We start from the raw sequence: 20676 nt of genomic DNA on the forward strand, positions 1-20676 counted from the left end.
CCTCATGAGTGTATTTGTGATTTGTGCATTGCAGAGAACAGACAGTTCACAGCAGCTGTGTTTAATTTGTTAGTTGGGGTTTTTTTGGTTTTATTTTGGGGTGTTGTGCGGATGCTGCAGTCTGTGGAGTGTTTTGGGGTGTTTTTGGGGGGTGTGGATGTGTATATGGGGGGCGTCTCTGGCTGGAGACCCCGAGTCCGTGAGCGTGGCGGAGCAAGAGAGCTGCCAGCTGGAGCAGGAGCTTGAGGCCAGACGTCTGGAGCTGCAGAACCTCAGACAGGAAGTAGATTATCTGAGCAGTCAAAGACATCTTCACACTCAGCTGCTTCCTGCACGCCTGAAGGACGTGGAAATGAAGTATGTGCCACCGGTTCGATACGGATAGACGTTTATGCTGCGGCGTTCGGATTTATGAGTGTTGGTGTTTCTTTCAGGTTCAGCAGTGTGCAGATGGCACTGACCCAACAGAGCTCAGAGCTGAAGGACACACGGATGCTCACGGACTTCCTGGAGAAGCTGGAGCTCGAGGAAAGCCACTACAGCACTCTGGGACAGGTTAGCTACGGTTTTTGTTTTTATGGTTCGTTTACCTTCATGCATTTGCCAGATGCATTTATACAAAGCAATTTACATTTCATTGAAGGTTTTCATTTTAGCGGTTCATGCATTCGCTGGGAATCGAACCCCTTGGCATTGCATTTGAACTACAGGAACTCATTTTTAGCATTGATAATGGCAGCATGCTGTTAGGTTAATAGGCATTGGAGATAAAGTGTGCCATAGAAAGATGGTGTGGTTTAGTGATAATTAGAAAGGTTGCTGGTTCGAATCCAGAGTTAAACAACACTCCATAAACAGTACTGTAAAAAATTATTGTCATAGCATCATCTCTGGTTCCATCCATTTGTTAATGATTGTAATAATTTATTATTAGTATTATTATTATTGTTAAATATAAATAATAAATATCTTATTTATAAATTCTTATCGTTATAAATAAGACTTAAATGTTAAATATTATTTAATAAATATCAATTGGATTTGCATTAATCATAGTTGTACCCATTTATATATACTGTATATGTATAGCAAATTATGTGTATTACTTAATATTATGTAATTTAATGTAATCATAATGTAATTAATATTTAAAAATGTATATTTATAAAAATGTTATGGACTTTTTATTTTATACTATACTGATCTAATTATAAAAACAATATTAATTTAATAATATTTGATGTTTATTTACAAATATAATCAGTAATCATTAATAAGTTACGTTGTATTTTATTATTAAAATATACTTAGTTCAGTTTAAAAGTGAATTTTAGAATAAATGTTAAAAAAATCTATAAATATTGTAGTTTTTTTTTTTTGGTTTTGTGTGTGTGTGTGTGTGTGTGTGTATCTGTTTGTTTGTGCTGTGTATTGTTATAATTATTAGAATAGCATGGTGATAGGTTAGCAACATGCTCATGTCAAACTGTTGGAATCAATCCGTCAGTCAAGTTGTTATAATTTTTCATAAACTACCCAATTTTATGAGTTTTCAGAGTTTTTCTACTTATAGCCAGAACAATTCAGATTTATTTTAGTAATGACATTCAAAATTATTGAAGAGGTGCAATGAACTTGCCACAACTCCGAACAAACGGATAACAATATTTTGATTTGAGTTAAAATGATTTTATTATATGAGACGGAAGAGATTATGGAGTGATATGAGGCATCAGACTAGCACAGCTGTGTTGGGAAAAACTGTTTATTATACCATTTAGTCTCACTATACAGCAAATATTTGATCAATCAGATACTGTGTGCTGTGTTCCTCCAGCCGCTGTGTGGAGAGCTCGACTCTGGCCCGTCTCTTCTGGGCTCGCCGGTGAAGACATGACGAGCCCCTGATGGAAGCCATTGGGAACCCTGTGAAGGAGCTCAGAGAAGCAGTGGAGATGCTCAATGACACGGCGCGGGAGAGGGGCCGCTCGCAGTCACATGACCAGAGCATCCAGGAGCTGATCACCAGGGTGTGTAGAGTCAGGAATGAATTACATCTCATTAACTTTTGTCTGTGTTGAGGCAGACCTGGCAAGCAAGATTTGATATGTAAAGCCCAATCCCAATTCTATTTTATGCCTCTTCACCTACACCTATGTGTGAAAATAAAACCCTAAGAAATGGGACACCACTTCTATACTGTTACGCATCATCATACGTCATCTAGCTCCTACAATACACACATTTATCCAGGTGTGCATTAGAGCCTTAATTACCATTCTATATTAGTGTATAAGCTACTGAATGAGGTGCATCAGACGGGATTTCGAAGTGGGTATATGCAAAGCCGACTGGTAACGAAGTGGTTATACGCCGTATACCCTCCACTACACCAAACAAAAGAGAATCAAGGGGTAATGGGTAGAAATGGGATTTGGCCTATTCTCTGTACTATTGGTCTTCTCCTTGTTTCCCAGCATGCCATGGTGTCAGCGCACGTGGAGCAGTGTCTGCAGCGCTGTGCGGAGCTCGCCGTAGATGTGCTGGAGATTGAAAGTGAGATGGCTGTGAGATGTGAGCCGGATCGCTGTGGTCTGGATGACCTGCAGGAGTACCAGGACCAGCTGGAGGTATGGGTACATTGAACATTACTGCAGGACTACCAGAGAAAAATGTTGCAAGAGTTTAGGGTGAATCTTACAAAACCTGGCTCACATTTTACCTCATTTTTAGGACAAGTAAAATATTTTACAGTACTGCCTTGTTTTTTATGAGCTGATAATTTTCTCCTAACAATCTTATTGCTGTAATACATACACTCACACACACACACACACACACACAAATATAATTAAATTAAATAGAAAAATATTTATGTATAATGGTAGTGTTGTTTTTCTTCCCCTTAAATTATCCTTTTTATTTAATAAAAAATATTTCTACAGCGATTTTCATTTATTCCTTAATTTTCATGAACATAATCACAATCACAATAATTATAAATATGATATTATTATTATTATTATATATTTTTTTATAATAACGTATTACTATTATTATTATTATTATTGTTGTATTGTGATTATTTTTTATTTGACAATTAATACAAATAAGAAGTGATTTTTTGGAATGTTGTTATTATTATTTTTGTGATTATAGTGATGTGATTTTCATGACAGTTAATTAACAAAAAATGAGAATTCTTTATTTGTGAATTCTTTTTTTATTGTAGTAATTATTATTATTGTTGTTTTTTTTTTTGTTTTTTTTTGTTGTTATTAATTAAATTAATGATTATTGTTTAATAAAGATAGGAATTATTTGTGAATTCTTTATTTCTTTCAATTTGTATTATTATTAATAATATTAATAATTAGTAGTAGTAGTACACACATAGCTGTATTGTGAAATGTTACCTTTTGTGTGTTTTTTTTTTATTATTATAATTTTTTTTATAAAGCAAATCCAGACAGCAACCAAGTGTTTTCGCAACACAATAACATGTCCGAAGCATTTACCAGGAAGCATCTTGTTTGCCGGGACTCGGTGACCTCCTGGTGTTGATCTAATGGAAACGTCTTTCTCCCATCTCTTGTGATGAATTTGTTTTAGCACATTGTTTCTAGAATCTGTTTCCTGTTGTGGTTGAAGCTGGACATCCACTGAGGCTCAGGCAGATCCTTGTTTTATTCAGTAGATGTTAATGAAGTGAGCCCACACATGCCTTTATTATCCACACAGGACTCCATTGTGTGTGAGTTTTTGGCGTTTATGATGTGTATTTGTATGTGTCGGTTGATTCATTTGAGACCGCGGCATTGTGCGGGTGCGTTGCGATGCAAAAACACCTCGATGGCGTGCAAAACGCGAACACATCTGTCTGGAAACCCCAAAGCCCAAGAAATGACCTAATGGCTTATACTAAAATAGTTTGACACTCATGCACAAAGCATCTGACAATCTCTGTTTTGCAGCCGCAGATCTGAAACACAGCGGCTTGATTCTTATTAACGCTTTTAATTAGCTTCAGAAACACTGTCAGCGATGCCAGCAATGCATATGTGAAGCATATGGTTGCTTTAACAGATTTAAAGCTCTGAAAGTGTGAGTTTGTACAACTGGGGTTTATGCTGCAGAAATAGCACTTGTAGGATGGTAGTATGCAATTGTGAACTTAAACCTAGACGTGTTTTTTCCTCCAGGCTGAATACAGGGTCTTGAAGGAGGAGGTTGAGGCCATGGTGAGTCTGGCGAGCTGTTTGTCAGACGTGTGCCCGGAGAGGATGAACGCTGTAGGGACTGAGATTCAGACCAGCCTGAACGCCTGGGACGAGCTCGGCAAAAGTGTGGCTGAAAACAAGAAGAGACTCCTGCAGTTCGGACACCTGCGCCATTTCTTTAGGAACTACCTGGCAATGATGTAAGTCAATGATAAATCGATTAAATGAGACCTTGTTTTATCTCACATTTTGTTAAAGACACATAAGAAGAACACGTACAGGTCATAATTCACCCTAAAACCGATAGAAAGGAATGATAATTAATATGCATAGTTTGCATAAAAGAGAACTGTTTTTAGGACCATCGGACTTTTTTGCATTATGATATTTTCATGGTATAGCCTATATGATAAACAATTGATAAAAACGATAAACAATTTTCCCTAAATTTTTAGTATTGTGTTAATATACGTTAATAATAAATAGAAAATACAAAATATTTTTTTTTAAAATTTTTTTTTTATTTAATTTGTTTTGTTATATTATAATAAATATATGCTATGTTACGTATGTATGTATGTATTTGTATATATATATATTATTTAAATATCATTTCAGGTTTTTTTTTTCCATTTGTATTATTGTAATGGTCCTAGACATTTCAATTATGCAGTTTTTTAATTATTTTTTTAAATCAACATAAATTAAATAAGAATAGAATAAATGCTACCATAAATACTAAAAACTTATTATATACTTAATATATTTTTCTCTTTTTTTGAATATATATAAATTATAATAAAAATACTGATTTGAATTTTTTATTAAAAATACTGTAGTTTAGTAATGAGAATTTTAATAGCATTAAAATATATTTAAGAAAAAAAATCTTAATACTAAAATAATGCTAAACAAAAAAAAAAAAAATACAATAAGAATTTACAATAAAAATACTGAACGAAAACAAATGTACATGTCTGGACACATTACAGTTATGCAGATTTGGGGTAAACTTGCTTAATTGTCCAAAAAGAATAATGGCATAAAGCAAAAACTCATAATGGTGGTACTTTCATTTGATTTTAGGGTGAAATGTGACTTGGACATGTTTTGGTGTGATTCACTAGGAATGTTCTATGAATATAATTTGCAGAGCTAATGTTTGATTTATTGATGGGAGATGTTTGTTCACATTGTGTTCTCTTCATGTGTTTGGAGAAACGTCTGGTGAGCATCATCTTGTGTGTGTTGGCCTGAAGCGCTTGTCTTCACCTCTCTGCTGTTCATCTTCTCTCCCACAGCTCTTGGACAGAAGACACCCGCTCCTGCATTTTCTCAGAAAGCGCTCTGCGTCAAAGCCGAGAGAACCAGGAGCCTCTGGTTGAGGTTCTGGATCGGCAGATAGAGCAGAAGTTCGAGGAGTTTGATCAGCTCGCCGTGGCTGGAAAAAAACTCTTTGACGACGAGCATCACCTCAACAAAATGGTATATAAGCTTCCTTTAATATCTGCTTCAGTTGCATTGCTCAACTCATATACAAATAGATTTGGTAACTCTACACTCTCTCTAAGTCTCCTATGAAAGAACAACCTCAAGTTTCTTCTGGATGAAATTAAGTTAAAGTGGTTTAGGGTCTTTTTCCATTGCTCTTTGTCTTGTGCAGATCAGAGAGAGGGTGGAGGAGCTGAGGAGCATGCTGGGATGGATCCTGGTCCACTGGAGGGCTCAGAAGGATCAGCTGTTGAGCAGACAGAAGACTGAAGAAGCTCAAACAGATGCTATTTACTCCGAGGCCATGGTCTGCAGCCCACAAACACAGGTAGAACCATTCATTTGTTAATGTCTCTTCTGGGGATAAATGAAGTGATTGATATCAATATCAATTAGAATCATTCAAATTATTCTCGATGATTGTTGCAGTAAAATACTGTAATGCGATGATTCAAATTCTCAAATGCTATAAACAATCTTTATCGTTTTATTAATATAGTTTTTTTCACATTACAGCTAATTTGAAGATGGAAAATGTGCTTATTTGTCTTAAATAATATCAGTATTAATCAATCAATCAATACTAGCAATAATTTTTCAGTTTACATCAGAATATATAAAATAAAATTTAGTTATAAATACAATTTATTGAAAAAATTTAGAAGCGAATGCTACTAAATGTAGAAGTATTTCACTTTATTAATGTAGTATTTTTTTGCATCAGCTTGTAGCAAATGTATCAAATGCTACAAAATGTAGAAATAGTTAGAAATGCTAGTTTTTGGCACTTCTAAATGTTTAAATACTTCACTATTTAATATTATAGAATGTTTGCATTGAAGTGTCACAATGCAAACAGTCTTAATGGTCCTGAAATCCTTGACCGTTTTCATCAGATCAACCCAAAATAACATAATAATATTAAAAAAATGCATGTTTTACATAAAGAATTTTTAAGATTTTTTTATAATTCCATTTATTGTCAGTGATAATTTGTATTAGATATTCATTTTTATATTGCATTTATAAAATAAATGAAATATAGAATGCAGTGTATTTATTTTTTTTATATATATTTTATAGTTATGGTGAATTAGACTCTTAAGTTTTTTTTCTTTATTTTTTTTTTTTTTTTTTATAGTATTGGGGTTTCAAACAATTTTAAAAATTCTAAAATACGACATGTTTTTCTCTTTATGCGAAATACAGTTTTTTTAATTTATCTTTTGTTTACGACATGCGACTTTGAATTCCTGGAGAGTTTTCATGAGGTTGACCCAGAGATGCAGTCTCCTCATAAGGCATTCTAATTCTGCCATTTTTTCAGTTGGAAACCTCACCCGAGGTCTCTCAGAAGAAAACAGAAAGCCTCAAAAGTGCTCCCCCTGGTGACACGGAGGATGGTTTGCAGCACAGTTATGGATATGAGGTGATGCAAAGTGTCAGTCCTAAAGGAAGCGATGATAGCGGTCGTTTAGAGAGGCCGGATTCACCGTACCTGGTGCTAAAGGAACCCAGCCCATCAGCTTTAGGAGGCACCGTCAACCTCATCCTCAGCTTCAGTAACTCTGGAGACACACAAATCCAGGTACAGGCGCCTGGCAGGGAAGGTGGTGTGCCGGTGTCCGAACCTGTGCACAGGGTGAGAATGATTAAACCTCACAATCACACACAGTCAAACCCTATTGCACTTATATGCTGCTCTGTGTTGGATATCCCTCTCAGGCTCCTCACATTTCCTTCTCTTTCCTCAAAAACACCCTTCTCTGTTTTATTTTGTTCTACGTTCCCCTTCAGCCTGCTGAGTCTCACTCTTCTGCCTGTAAAAGCTTTTGGAAGCGCTGCCAGGGGCTTTTTGGTAGTTTAAAGCGAAAGACAAAGATTTATCAACACAGTGCAGAAGAGGTAAATATAGTTGGTCGGTGGCCCTGCACGAGTAAACAGAAACATGGTAATTGTGTGCAGTGCTGGGTAGTAACTGATTACATGTAACCTGGATTACGTAATCAGATTACAAAAATGAAGTACTTGTAGTTATATTATACTACATTGTAAAATACTTGTAATCAGACTACAGTTACATTTTTATTGGTGATACGATTACATATTATTTACACAATAGCAATAAATTATTCATCATTTTATCATCTTTTAAATGTTCCTTTCTGAAATAGCCTGCTGCTAAAAGTAAATTTTTTTATGATGCAATTAATTATTAGCTTTTCTAATTATTAGCAATTTTCTAATAATTATTACGAACCCCAGTTTGGGAAACCTTAATGTAATGTTTATTGTTGTTTGTTGTTTGTTAATAAGAGTGGGTTGAATTTTTTTTCTTTTTTTTATATATTTTATTTATTGATTGTCCTATTTTAATCAATGTGATAAACAAGTTAGGTCAAAATGGAAGCCCGTTTCTGCCACTAGATTAAAAAAACACACACAAAAAAAGGTAACTGACAATAAATTAAATAAATTCGGAATTGTGAAATATAAAGTCAGAATTGTGGAGTATAAGCTCGCAATTGCGAGAAATTCAGAATTGGGAGGTTAAATATTGGGATTCTGATTTTTTTTCTCTAGCAATTCTGAGTTTATATCCCACAATTCTGACTTAATATCTTAAAATTGTGACACAAAACAGTCAAAACTGAGTTTATATCTTGCAATTGCGAGAAAAAAGTCAGAATTGTGAGATTAAAAGTCGCAATTGCCTTTTTTATTTAGTGCCGAAAATGAGCTTCCCTACAAAAGTAATCTAAAAGTAATCAAAAAGTAGTCTGATTATATTACCTAAAATGTGTAATGTAATGGATTACATTACCAAATACAATTTTTGTCATGTAATTTGGCATTAGTAATGGACTACAATTTGTAATCTACCCAGCTCTGCTTGTGTGTGTGCATGAGGACTGTAGTGTGATGGACTGACTAACATCATGATCTCAAAACATCTCATCATATTTTTTTGATTTAACCAAGCATTGCAGTACATCTTAGATTCATAGTATAATAGTATGCTATTCTGAAATATCACTGAAATATGAGTCATTTGTGCAGTGGTTGGAAAGGCAACAAAGCCAAAGAGACTTTGATGGAAGAGAGGTCACTGCAGTTTAGAGGAGATTGTAAACAGGTATGGGCAGGTAATGAAAAGATGACGGAGGAAATAGCCACTTCCAATGATCTCATTTTGAGCTGCCAGTATATGGGAAGTATTAGAAACCGGGACGAGAAACTCTTCCAAGACTCATATAAAGCCTCATTTCAAGTATTCGGGTTGTTTACAAAACTGTCTTTGGGAACATTTTAAAAGTAATTGCAGCAAAAATAAAAATTGTGTTTCTTGGAACGGTTACAGGGCCTTAAAATATAGTAGCATATAGTAGCCTTAAATGGTTTTGCAATATCCTTGGGACTTTTATTATGCTATTAGGGTCTGTGAAATGAAAACTTTGGTCAGTGTTGGAAGTTATTTAGGAAATTTTGCCTTGTAAGTTCGCAGCTCTCATGTAATCCAGTATATATTTTTGAAAACATCAGGAGGATTAGGGCTTGTGGGAAAGTGTATAGCAGTTGTCATATTGTTTAATTTCAAATTCATTTTTATATCTGTCAGCAGGATTTTTTATTTTGTGACCTCGCAGCTTTCAGGACATATAAAGCCATTGATAACAAAAACGAGACCCTAGAGATCCAAGCGTATAATCACACAAACTCAGAAATGATGATTGAAACATGTATGCATTGAGTCTTCTGCACCTATAATATAGCTTTGCATGAGGAACGGAGCAAACTTTTAGTCTTTTTACTAGCGCTGCTCCCCATATTAGTCAACGAGAAGATGCTTAGTTGACCAAAATGTCAGTTATTCACAAAAATCTGTCTTTGATAGACAGATTGTTAATGTATATCCTTGTGGCAACGTCAGTATATCAGGCAGAAAATCCATTGTTCGCCTATTATTCATCACCCTCAAATATGACTTTTCATTTGTAACTGAAACATGTAAGTAGTAGCAACTTTACATGGCCGCTCGCTCTAATGTTAACCTAGATAAATGTGCTCTATTAGGTGCATATCCAAGTCTTTGTGTGGAGTGTGGAAGCTATTAGTGCACACTGTATAACACAGAGTCTCTAGCAACTTGCATTCTCCTGATAACAGCAAAAACATCTTGCACACTCTCAATATCAACAAAACGTTGTGCTTTTGTAAAATAAAGAAAACAACCAAGACCACTTTAGTAGTCTAACACTACTAACACTACTTTACTCTTTAAACTCTTGCTCATGACAAATGAGTCAGAAACCAGCAGAGGCCAGAGGTTTTTATTAGATCTAAAGATTTGCTGCAAAACAGTTGTTTTAATCAGATATGCATGGATGGAGAAAGACAATGACAAAGGAAGCAGATGATAAAAGACAGATAAGATGCATGCAGTGGGGTTTTTCACTCTTGCATAAGCTCTCTTTAGGGCTGATGTAAACTCACTCATGACAGCAGCACGGTCCTGAGATGTGACCTCACCCTTCGCTTCCCATGATCGCTGAGTTTTGAAATGGCTCCCAGCAGGAGCGGGGGGGTGCTGGAGAATTTGTTGTGAACTTTCTAGAAGGCCCTCCTGACTGCCCTGTGTGATTTATGGTCTGGGGCTGCCAGAGCAGTACAAGATTAGTCATGGGGTGAAAGGTCAAGCCATTACAGCTGTGTATGACGACATGTTTAAGAGCAGATGATTCTTATTAAGCCCAGAGTTTAAAAAAAAAATCAAGTGTGCTTGTATAGTAATGCTAGTGTTCTTTTGTTCATGTTGTTCTCCTCCCAATGTTTTTGCATTAGTGGTGTTTGCTAAGGTTTGGTGTGGCTTTTTGATGTAAGCATGCACTCAAAACACCATAGCACAACCATCTAAAACATCAATCATATAGCCTTAGCAACCACCCGCAAACCTTCGCAATCAAATACTGTAGCAACACACTAAAAAAAAATTCAGAATAGCTTAGCAGCTTCATAGTAATGCCCTGACAACTATTCATGTTAGTAACAGCATTACAGCTCCCTGGCAATCATCTAGAACACCTTAGCAATTACATAGCAATGCCCTAGCAATCACTTAGAACATGTTCACAGTAGCATAGCAACACACTAAAAACAAATTAGAATACAACCATGTAATATGGCCTGGCAACTAACCAGAATCCCAAATCAACACTGTGGCAACTGCCTGTAACAGCTTAGAGATCTCGTAGCCTTGCCAAGTATCCAGAACACCTTAGCAAAAGCATAGAAACACTGTAGCAGACACCTAGAGCAACTTACCAATAATGTAGCAACACACTAAAATACTCAGAACCTTACCAACTGCTTAGTGATATCTTGAAGATTAGCCACAACACGTTGGCAACAGCATATCAACGCCCTAGCAACCACCTAGAACATCTTAGCAACAGCATAGTAATACACAAAAACACTTAGAACAGCTTAGCAACTGCAAAGTAATGCCCTGGCAATGATCCAGAACACCTTAGCAAAAGCATAGAAACACAATAAAAACCACTTATAACACGTTGGTAACCACATAGTATGAAGCGATGACATAGCAACGCCCTGGAAAAACTTGCACAACATACTAGCGGTGTAGTGGCAAGTTTTGCATAATTTTTCTTCACAGAATGTAAGATTTGTTTATTTTTTCCCATAACAAATGTGAATTCCAGCTGCTTAACGTAAGCAGTGAAGGAAAAGATGTTTCAGCATTTTAAATGTTTTTTATCATTGCAGAGTGATGTCATCATTCATCAGTAACAAATGTGAAGCAACATGTGTCTCTGTTTTTGCTTAGGAATGCTTTGCTTGAGCCAGACACAGAAGTGTTATGTCTAGATACTAAAACACTTATTTTCATAAATAGTTATACAAATATTAATTTTTCAGTGTTTGAATTGTGAATTACACTGGCCATAAAAAGTATTTGAACATTTAAATATGAATGTCATTGCATAAGATAACAAAACACCAAACCAAGTCACATTTGTAACAAAAAATAATGCAAGCACACTTACAAGGTCCAAAATGAAGACACTTTGTGGTTGTGAAACGTTGATTAGTTAATGTGATGAACTACACCTGTGTGTATTTGAGGAAAAACTGACTTTGTGCATGCATTAAAAATGACAGCAACAGTTGTTTGCAGATGCCACTTCATTTGATATTTTGTTTTGCAATGCAATGGCATTCATTCATTTTTATGTGCGACTTAAACGCCCAAATACTTTTTAGGAGCACTGTACATCAGATAATTAGCATGATGTATCTTTGAAGGGTGAACTTTGTGTTGAAGTGTGATACTTATGCACGCTATCCACTTTATGCATGGAAGAAATAAAGTGATATCCCTCTAAAACAAATTTTTCCTTGTGTTTTAGGTAAGTACTTACTTGCATGTTACGGAAAACAACACGGCAGTGTATGAAAGTATGGCGCTTCCCCAAGACAAAGCTCCAAGGCTCCTCCTCCTCTCCCAGGACCCTATATGCTCTCTCCTCCCCTTGCACCTCCCCATACTCCTCGTCCTCCATCAAAGACACACTACAACAGGCCAACAACCTCCTGCCAAAGAATGGCAACATCTCAATCTTAAGCAGCCTGAAGAGGAAGAGCAAGAAGGCCAGGAAGAAGAAAGATGACCGTAGACACACCATTCAGAAGATCATGGGAGAGGATCTGTCAGAGCAGGATGATTTGCCACCTGTACGTGAACCGGTGACATACGATACACATACTTGGCCCCTGAAGGAAAGAAAGAAGAGGAAAAATGCAAGGAAACCAAAAAGCGATGGGACTCAGGTCTTGGACTACATAAAAAACCCTTTAGTGAAAGACATAGATGCAGAATGTTCTGGAGAGGTTGGATCTCCAGTTCACAGCACCTTAGAGGTTGCCACCCAAGGACATGTGAAGAACCACTGTAGATTTCTATCCTTGGGCTCTGTGTTAAGCTTCGACCTGCCCAAGGATATGAGCCTTATCCCTAGCATTCAAGATGTCATCACAATTGGCCCTCCTGAGCAAAAGAAGACAGACTCTCATCACCAGGACACTCAGGTTGATCGTCCAACAGCTCTGAGCACCTTTAAAACAGTCCGCTCATGTCCAATGCAAAAAGAAGAGCCCAAACAAATTTCTCCAGGTGAACTAACCCTTAAGATTGAGTGTAAAGACTCCAAAAAGATCAGCATTGACACGGTTTCTTTTACTGAAGATGAATTTCCTCCTCCACCTTCTCCAGTTGTTGAAGACATCTCATTTGAGGAGAATCATCCCTCATCAGTCAGTAATCTGACCAATATTCAACAGAAACATCTGTCTGGGATAAGTATAGTGCCCAAAGAAGAGATGGTTAGTTGGAAAGCAAATGGGACTCAACTTGAGAACAAGGAGAACCACTACGTAAGTGTTCCAGAAGATGCCATCCAAGGTGTAGCCTTAACTATGGCAGAGATTCATGTATGTCCTAGCGACCATACCTTGGTTCACAATCTTAATGGACATGTGTTCCATAGACCAGTGAAGAACTCCAGCACTCAACAGTTAAGTCCCAGCCATGCATCTCATGTAGTGTTGAACTTCAGAGCCAATGGAAGAGAGGACTCAGTGGACTCTGGTCACTCCAGCTCTGGAAGCTTCAAGTTATGTGCAGAGGGTCCATACATAGACTCCTCAGATTGTCCAGTGCCCAAGAGGACCACTGGGAAGGTACCATCCCTGGATGCAGGAGTGTCGACCAAGAACTTTGAGTTCTCCAAGGACACAAACATTACCTTATCATTCGACATTGATGCTCCAGTTCATCCTGACCATCAACAGTTTGAGCAGGAAGAGGAGGAGCTGGAGGACATCTGGAACCACACCAACAGCCACCGAGAGAGTCTGAACTCTGACATCATGTATAATGGCTACCAGGCCACCTCTTCTCTAGACCAGCACAGGGAACCCTCACCCAAAGAACAAGCAGTGCTCTTCAGGAAGTTGGTCACGGTCTGCACCCAACCTTCTTGTGGCGGAGTTCAGACTGCCACCATCTGTCCAGACTATGGTGGGTTCTGGGAAGCAGCAGAACCCAAGGGAAGAAAGGCAAATTCTGGATAAAGGGGACAGAAGGTCTTGGGCTGCGTTCACTCAGCAGGAACAGGTTTACAAACAAGTGTCTCTTAATGAAACAGCTTCAGATATGGTTAAACTACCTGAAATACAGGACCAGCAAAAGTATATCTACCATTATAGAGAGGAGGAGGAGGAAGAGGAGGGGGAGGAGAAGGAAACAGGTTTTCTGAAGGTGAGGTCTATAAGTTGGCAGTCAAACCTTGTTAGATGTTGTTTCGGACAGTTTTAGTAAGGGGTGTCCAACCCTACTCCTGGAGGACCACTGTCCTGTAGAGTTTAGCTCCAACCCTATTTAAACACACCTGAACTAGCAAATCAAGGTCTTATTAGGCATACTAGAAACTTCCAGGCAGGTGTGTTAAGGGAAGTTGAAGCTAAACTCTGCAGGACGGTGGCCTTCCAGGACTGACTTTGGATACCCCTGGCTTAAGTTCTGCTCTTGGAAGGCCAGTGTCCTGTAGAGTTTAGCTCCAATCAAACACACCTAACCCAGGGACCTCGAGGTCTTCACGATTGCTAGAAACTTCCAGGCAGGTGTGTTGAAGCAAGTCAACGCTAAACTCTGCAGGACAGTGACCTTGTGGTTTAAGTCCCCTGGTTTAAGTCCTACCCCTGGAGGGCCACTGTCCTGTAAGGTTTAGCGCCAACCCCAATTGAACACACCTGAACTAGCTAATCAAGGTTTTAGTAGGCATACTAGGTTTACTAGGCGTTCTAGAAGCTTCCTAGGAGTTGTGTTGGGTTAAGTTGGAGCCAAACTCTGCAAGACTTTGACCCTTTAGGACCGGGACTGGACATCCTTGGTTTAAGTAGTTGACTTGTGCTGCCTTGAACACGTGAGAATGATATTTAGGAGATGAGCGCTCATGGCTGAAGTAGGAACTTCCAATGATGATTGAGGGTTTTATTTGGAAGTCTTTGCCATCAGATTAAGTTGTGGCCAGCATATCTCATATATTTTTGCCCATTATTGTAGTTCTGATTAGTGCATGTGTAATTTGTTTTTGACATGATAATTAATGCATTGATATGTGTTCTCTCTCCACAGGACCAATCCATGAGCCTACTGTCTGTTCATATGGGATTGGATTGGACCAGTGACAATGTTATCCAGGTACCCAAAGTATAATTGCAGACCATATACAAGAACAGAGAGTATATGCTTAAGAGTTCTCCAAAATATCGAGAAATAATTATTGTATCTCGTCATATCAAGGTTGTTAATTCTATTCCTTGACCGTTGTTTTTCAGAGTGGAAGACAAGAACTGGAACTGCCATCTATGGAAGGTACACTGGAGAGGAAACAAAAACTACAACTCGGTGGAAAGAAGGTAAATATCCCAATTACAGATATTTCCTTGACCCCAACCACAACAAATAAGCATTTTGTGTCTCATGCCTCATGCTTTTACCTGCAGGCTACTGTGGTAGATGTCAAATTAGGTTGCATTTTTCTTGGTCTTTATGTAACCAACAAAATAAATTTACTATTTCAGGCTTCATGCAGGGCGTGGAACTCCTATCATGCTGTGCTATACAAACAAACAATATGTTTCTATCAGGACAGGAAAGATACACTCAAGGTAAGCTTGAAGACTTCATGTTCTGGCTTTGCAACCAAGTAGAAAACTTTGTGTTCCTTTGTTGCAAAAAGACATCATTAGTTATATTGCAAGGTTTAACTGTGATTATATTGTGATTGAATTACATTTAATGGCAGCTGTAAAGCATCTAAGGGTATGAGTTTAGCCAAAATGACTCTATATTTGTACACCATAGAGCTGTATGACCAGCCTTCCTCTGAATCTAATCGGAGCGGTGTGTGAACCGTCGCCAGAGTACACCAAAAAACCCAACTGCTTCTGCTTGAGGTAAATGCTGGAACGACTAAATGGCGTCTCATGTTTGTCTTAGTTAGAGATGGAAGTAGTTAAGTCATTTTGACCTGCACATATTCAGTTGAAGAACTTCACTTTTCTCTCAGATTGCGGGATGGATCTGAGTATCTCCTCAGTGCATCGTCCCGATTCATGATGAAGAAATGGATCCTCAGAATCCAAGCACACACTGGTATTATACCATTAACTGTCTGTCTGTTGTTAACAAGTTTTTAATGCTGCATTATATGAATACAGTCATATTCACATGAAATCCTCTTATCTCTACAGCGTCTAGTGATTCTGTAGTGAACAGATCAACATGTCATGGGTCTTCAGCTTCAGCGGCGCTCCCTAGACATTCTCCTGCTATCACCGGCTGTCAGTGTGGAGATAAATGTCACTGCTCCATGAGAAATTATGTCACCTCCACCGTTTTAGCACAGAGTCAGCCCACCTCAGGCCGAACCAAAGAGATCATAGTTCACACCAGTGACGCTCTGCAGATCCACCAAAGGCATCAGGATCTGTTGCTCCCCTCGTTCTCAGATGCGGGTCATTGTGGTAAGAAACTGTGTGACTAATATAGTTCAGTGAACTAAGAAAAAATAACAACAAATTACAATTTAAAATATACTTCAATACAAAAGTTATTTTAAATTGTGATCATCTTTCATTTATTTGATCCAATAAATGTAGCTTTAGTGAGCATAATTTCATTTGATAATTGTTTAAAATGTTATTTATAAATGTAAATATATATATATATATATATATATATATATATATATATATATATATATATATATATGTATGTATGTATACACAATGCCGTGCATTTTGCAGTAGTTTAATGCTTCTGTTCATTACTATAGTGTCTCATTTATATAAATTAGGGTCATGTAAATAAATTACTCAAGGTTTTAGTCATATTTTATAAACCCTCATAGCTCTGAGTATTTCATTTATAATAAATGTGTATAAATTGTATAAATATGTTGTTAGCTAGTCGCTTGACTGTAGTTGCATTACTATAAATAGCACTACAAAAATAAATAAAATAATGATAATAATAATTTTCTTAATCAGTATTTTGCCTTGTCCAGTAAAAAAAAAATAATAATTATATAATTTATCTTAAGTATGCTATTATAGGGGATTTAAAAGCATATAATTGAGATAAATTTAGCTTTCTCAACACAGGCAACTAATGCAAGTAATAAATGAATAATATGCAAGATAAATGTTTTGGACATCCAAAAGAGGGCAGTAGAGGATTCTGGTGCAGATCGGAGCTTCACGCAGACAATATGAGGCATGGTCACATCTGTTCGCTGTCAGCGGCTTTCTATTTCTGGAGAAGCACTCTGGATTTTGTCATTTCCACCTTGGTCACATTATTTCTCACCTCGAGTACTTTGTTACTCACTTATACTGTCTGCCCTTGTACTGTAGAGGTTGAATGAATCATTTTCATGTGTTTTTTTTTTCTCTCTGTAGAGGATGAGTTTGACTCTCATGGCGAGTCTTTGAGACAGAAACCGTCCTCTGTGTCCACTGTTCAGGGCTGGACCAGCGAAAAGAGACGCTCACACTCCTTTACCTCAGGTACATCCCAGCCACATTTGCCACATCCAATTAGGACTGAATTCAGCTGTACTTAAACTAATATAGGGCCCTATGAAATCGGTTTTATTTTTCAAAATTCTAAAAAAAATAATAATAATAATATAATAATTCTGTTTTAATATTTCTGGGCTGTGTTTTAATGATTAAATTCAGTTTGAGTCAAAAATCATGACATTATGAAACTCATACAATTTAACAACAATTTATTAAAAGTAACCCCCCCCCAAAATTCCATTTTTTCTATTTACATTTTTCTGGATTCCATTTTAATGGTTAAATTAAATGTTAGTAATCAAAAAGCATGTACTGTAATTAATTGAAATCATGAAACCTATACAATTCAGCAATTTTACGGCCCTATAAAATACATTCTATTTTTCTTAAATTCTCTGTTTTTGGTTTAAATTTTTCTGGATTCAGTTTTAATGGTTTAATTCAATTTTAATAATCAAAAATCACGACTAATCAATTGAATTCATAAAATTAACAACTTGTGGTTAACTGTATGGTTTAATACAAATCTATTATCCAAAACTGTGGTAATCAAATTAAGACATGAAACATTAACAATATAATTAAAATGTAATCAGATGAAAAGAAAAAAAAAATTGTACTATTGAAATTAAATCATGGAAAAAAAATTGTGTAATTATTCCTTAAAAAACATTTAGTACTTATTGTTTTTTTTTTATCTCTGTCTCTACAGCCACATATCAGAGGATCAAGCCTGTAGCGCCTCCTTCAGGCAAAGGCCAGGACAGCAGCCAGCTACTCTGTGACTCTATTCATCGGAGATCGTGAGATGCCATCAGTCTCTAAAAGCACAGCGACGGCCTCGTCAAACTGCGTCCGGCAGGAGTCCTTCTCCGATCTGCCCATGAGGAGCTACATGAGCCTCCCGCGACCCCCCAACAAATCCGTCTTCAGGAAGTTCTTTGGGAAAAAGGAGTGACGGACACTTTCTGTGACACTGCAGGTCAAAGACCCTGCCTGACATGTGCAGGACACAAGTTCAAAACATTTTTCTTACATTTATTTATGGATCTGATGGAGAACCATTCGTGTATGCTTTTTTTTTTTTTACATGAGATTTTGTATGATTGTGTTGCTGCAAGATGTCTAATGTTCACTCCTAAAACTTCTCACTTCATCAGCCGTTTTGATATCGGGCTCATGGGCGGTTTAGTCAAAAATGAAAATCATTTCATCATTTACTCACCCTCATGTTGAGGTTCCAAACCCATATGACTCTTTCTTTAATGAAACATTATGCATTTAGCTGCACTTTTATCCAAAGCAAATTACAAATAGGAACAAAATACATTTTATCACTGAGCCAATATGCGTAATTTGCAACACCAGCAGGTTTATTAGACTATTTAGAAGCAAGCTAAAGAAGACGAGAAATGCAGAGAAGAAAAAAGCTGAAATATTTAAAGTCTTTCAAGCTCCAAAAAGACAAAAACACACCACAGAAGTATTATAACAGTAGTGCTTATGACTCATCCACTCTATACCAGTTGCTCTGAAGTCATAAAACCACTTTGTGTGAGAAACAGACCCAAATTTAAGTCGTTACTCTCTACCTAAGCATTTTAATATGAATGTCAAAAAGTCAAACTTGACTGAGAACTGTTGGCCGAAAGTAAATGCATTATATCCTAGCTTTATTATATTGGTATATTAAATTATGTATTAAATTATATAATATAATATATTGGTCTATTAAATCCAACTAAATTATTTTTTTTTTAGTTTTTACCTTTGTCATTTTCCCCTTTTTATTCGGATAGGACAGTATTTAGACAGGAAGTGAATTGGGAGAAAGAGAGGGGGCCGAGGCGGGAAAGCTCCGCAAGCTGGGACTCGAACTTGGGACGAACTTCGAAATTGGCACAGACTAAATCCAAATATATTATAATGCATCAAAAAAAAAAAAATTACATTTAAATGTACTTTTTTTAATTAAAAAAAATGTAATTAAAATTATTAATATTTTTTTTTTTTTTTTCAGGAAAATTCACTTTTCAGTGCTAAAACAAAACAATAATTAAAAAAAAAATGCTAAAACAAAAATATAAATTAGAAATAAAGATCCTCTTGTGCTATATGGCATGACGGGCCGAATCAAAGGTCATCTCTGCTCTCTGTAAATCTTCCCTTGGTGCTTTTTTGTCATTTTGGAGCACAGCTGACCCAGTCCCCTTTTGTTACATAAAATGTGCATTCAGTTCTCCTGGAGGGTCACTTTGTTGCATAATTTAGCTCCATCACACCTGCCTACTGTAGATGTTTTTAACGACTTTAATTAACTCGTTCAGGTGTGTTTAATTAGGCTTGTACCAAAACACTGTATGAAAGTGGCTCTCCATGAAAGGATTAGATAGAATATAGTTCAAAATGTAAAGAACACAAGAAAATAGGAACATCACGAGGGTGAGTAATGATCTGTTCACACTAAAAGTTATTACTATATTATATTTCATCAAAACTTTTTAGTTATAGCTGTCATCATTGGTGTGAACTTTCATTTATTGATGAACTCTTCCTTCAACCTCAACATTTTCCCATGCTGAGATTTCATTATTTTCCAGATTTTTTTCATGTGTATAAATGAGTGCAGTTTGCTGTGGATGTGATGACAGCCATAAAATACTGCCGTACTGAATCTACTGATATGAGACTGTTGATAGCTGATGTGTTCAGTGTTCCCACCACATTCCACTTGAGGTGGTTTTCAGTTCATGTATGTTCTGTTTTTGGTGTGGATTGCAATTTCCCTGAGGTTTTGGCACATATTATTTGTCAGCTTGTCATGTTTTTCTGTGTCTGCTGGTTTGAGTTCTGTGTGGACTTATAAGGTTCGTTCAACCAAAAATGAAAGCTCTGTCATTATTTATTTACTTGAGGGTGAGTAAATGTTGACAGTAATTTACATTTTTGGCCAACTGTCCCTTTTACATGTTGTGTGTTTTTTTTTTTTTTTTTTTCTCCAGACTAAACATTTGATTCACGTACTCTAGCTGTAGATGTTTTACTGTCTAGGTCATGCATGATCTTTTGAGATTGGTGGCATGAATGTCTTTGACCATTTTTACACAGTTTAAACGTTATGCATTATTTTAGATATTTTACAGTGGGGAAATATGTTCAGATTGTAAAAAATGTAAATTGAAATTAATACAATAATAAGCATTGTTAAAAAAAGGTAATTACAGCAGTTTGAATGAGCACAAAGAGTATTCGTATTATGCCTTTTTTCCCTTTCTTTTAAAGGTGTGGCAAAATAGAA

General features: G+C 36.6%; 1 protein-coding gene across 2 annotated transcripts; it reads left to right on the forward strand.

Moving 5' to 3' along the window:
• The first annotated feature begins 177 nt into the window (after positions 1–177).
• On the forward strand, positions 178–20583 carry LOC109096864 (spectrin beta chain, non-erythrocytic 1-like). Of its 2 annotated transcripts, none has more exons than XM_042737567.1 (17): positions 178–357; positions 435–555; positions 1838–2030; positions 2478–2630; positions 4203–4420; positions 5522–5705; positions 5884–6039; positions 7039–7353; positions 7509–7616; positions 14926–14991; positions 15129–15209; positions 15375–15461; positions 15658–15749; positions 15863–15948; positions 16047–16319; positions 17256–17363; positions 18091–20583. In XM_042737567.1, the coding sequence occupies exons 3-17, from the start codon at positions 1908–1910 to the stop codon at positions 18183–18185; spliced, it is 2145 nt and encodes a 714-aa protein (XP_042593501.1). In that variant the 5' UTR covers positions 178–357; positions 435–555; positions 1838–1907; the 3' UTR covers positions 18186–20583. The 2 variants fall into 2 exon arrangements, with proteins under 2 accessions (XP_042593501.1, XP_042593502.1); XM_042737568.1 differs by having other exon boundaries at positions 7039–7299.
• The last annotated feature ends 93 nt before the right edge of the window (positions 20584–20676 follow it).

This window comes from Cyprinus carpio, chromosome B13 (assembly GCF_018340385.1).
Source record: "Cyprinus carpio isolate SPL01 chromosome B13, ASM1834038v1, whole genome shotgun sequence".
Classification (NCBI taxonomy): domain Eukaryota; kingdom Metazoa; phylum Chordata; class Actinopteri; order Cypriniformes; family Cyprinidae; genus Cyprinus; species Cyprinus carpio.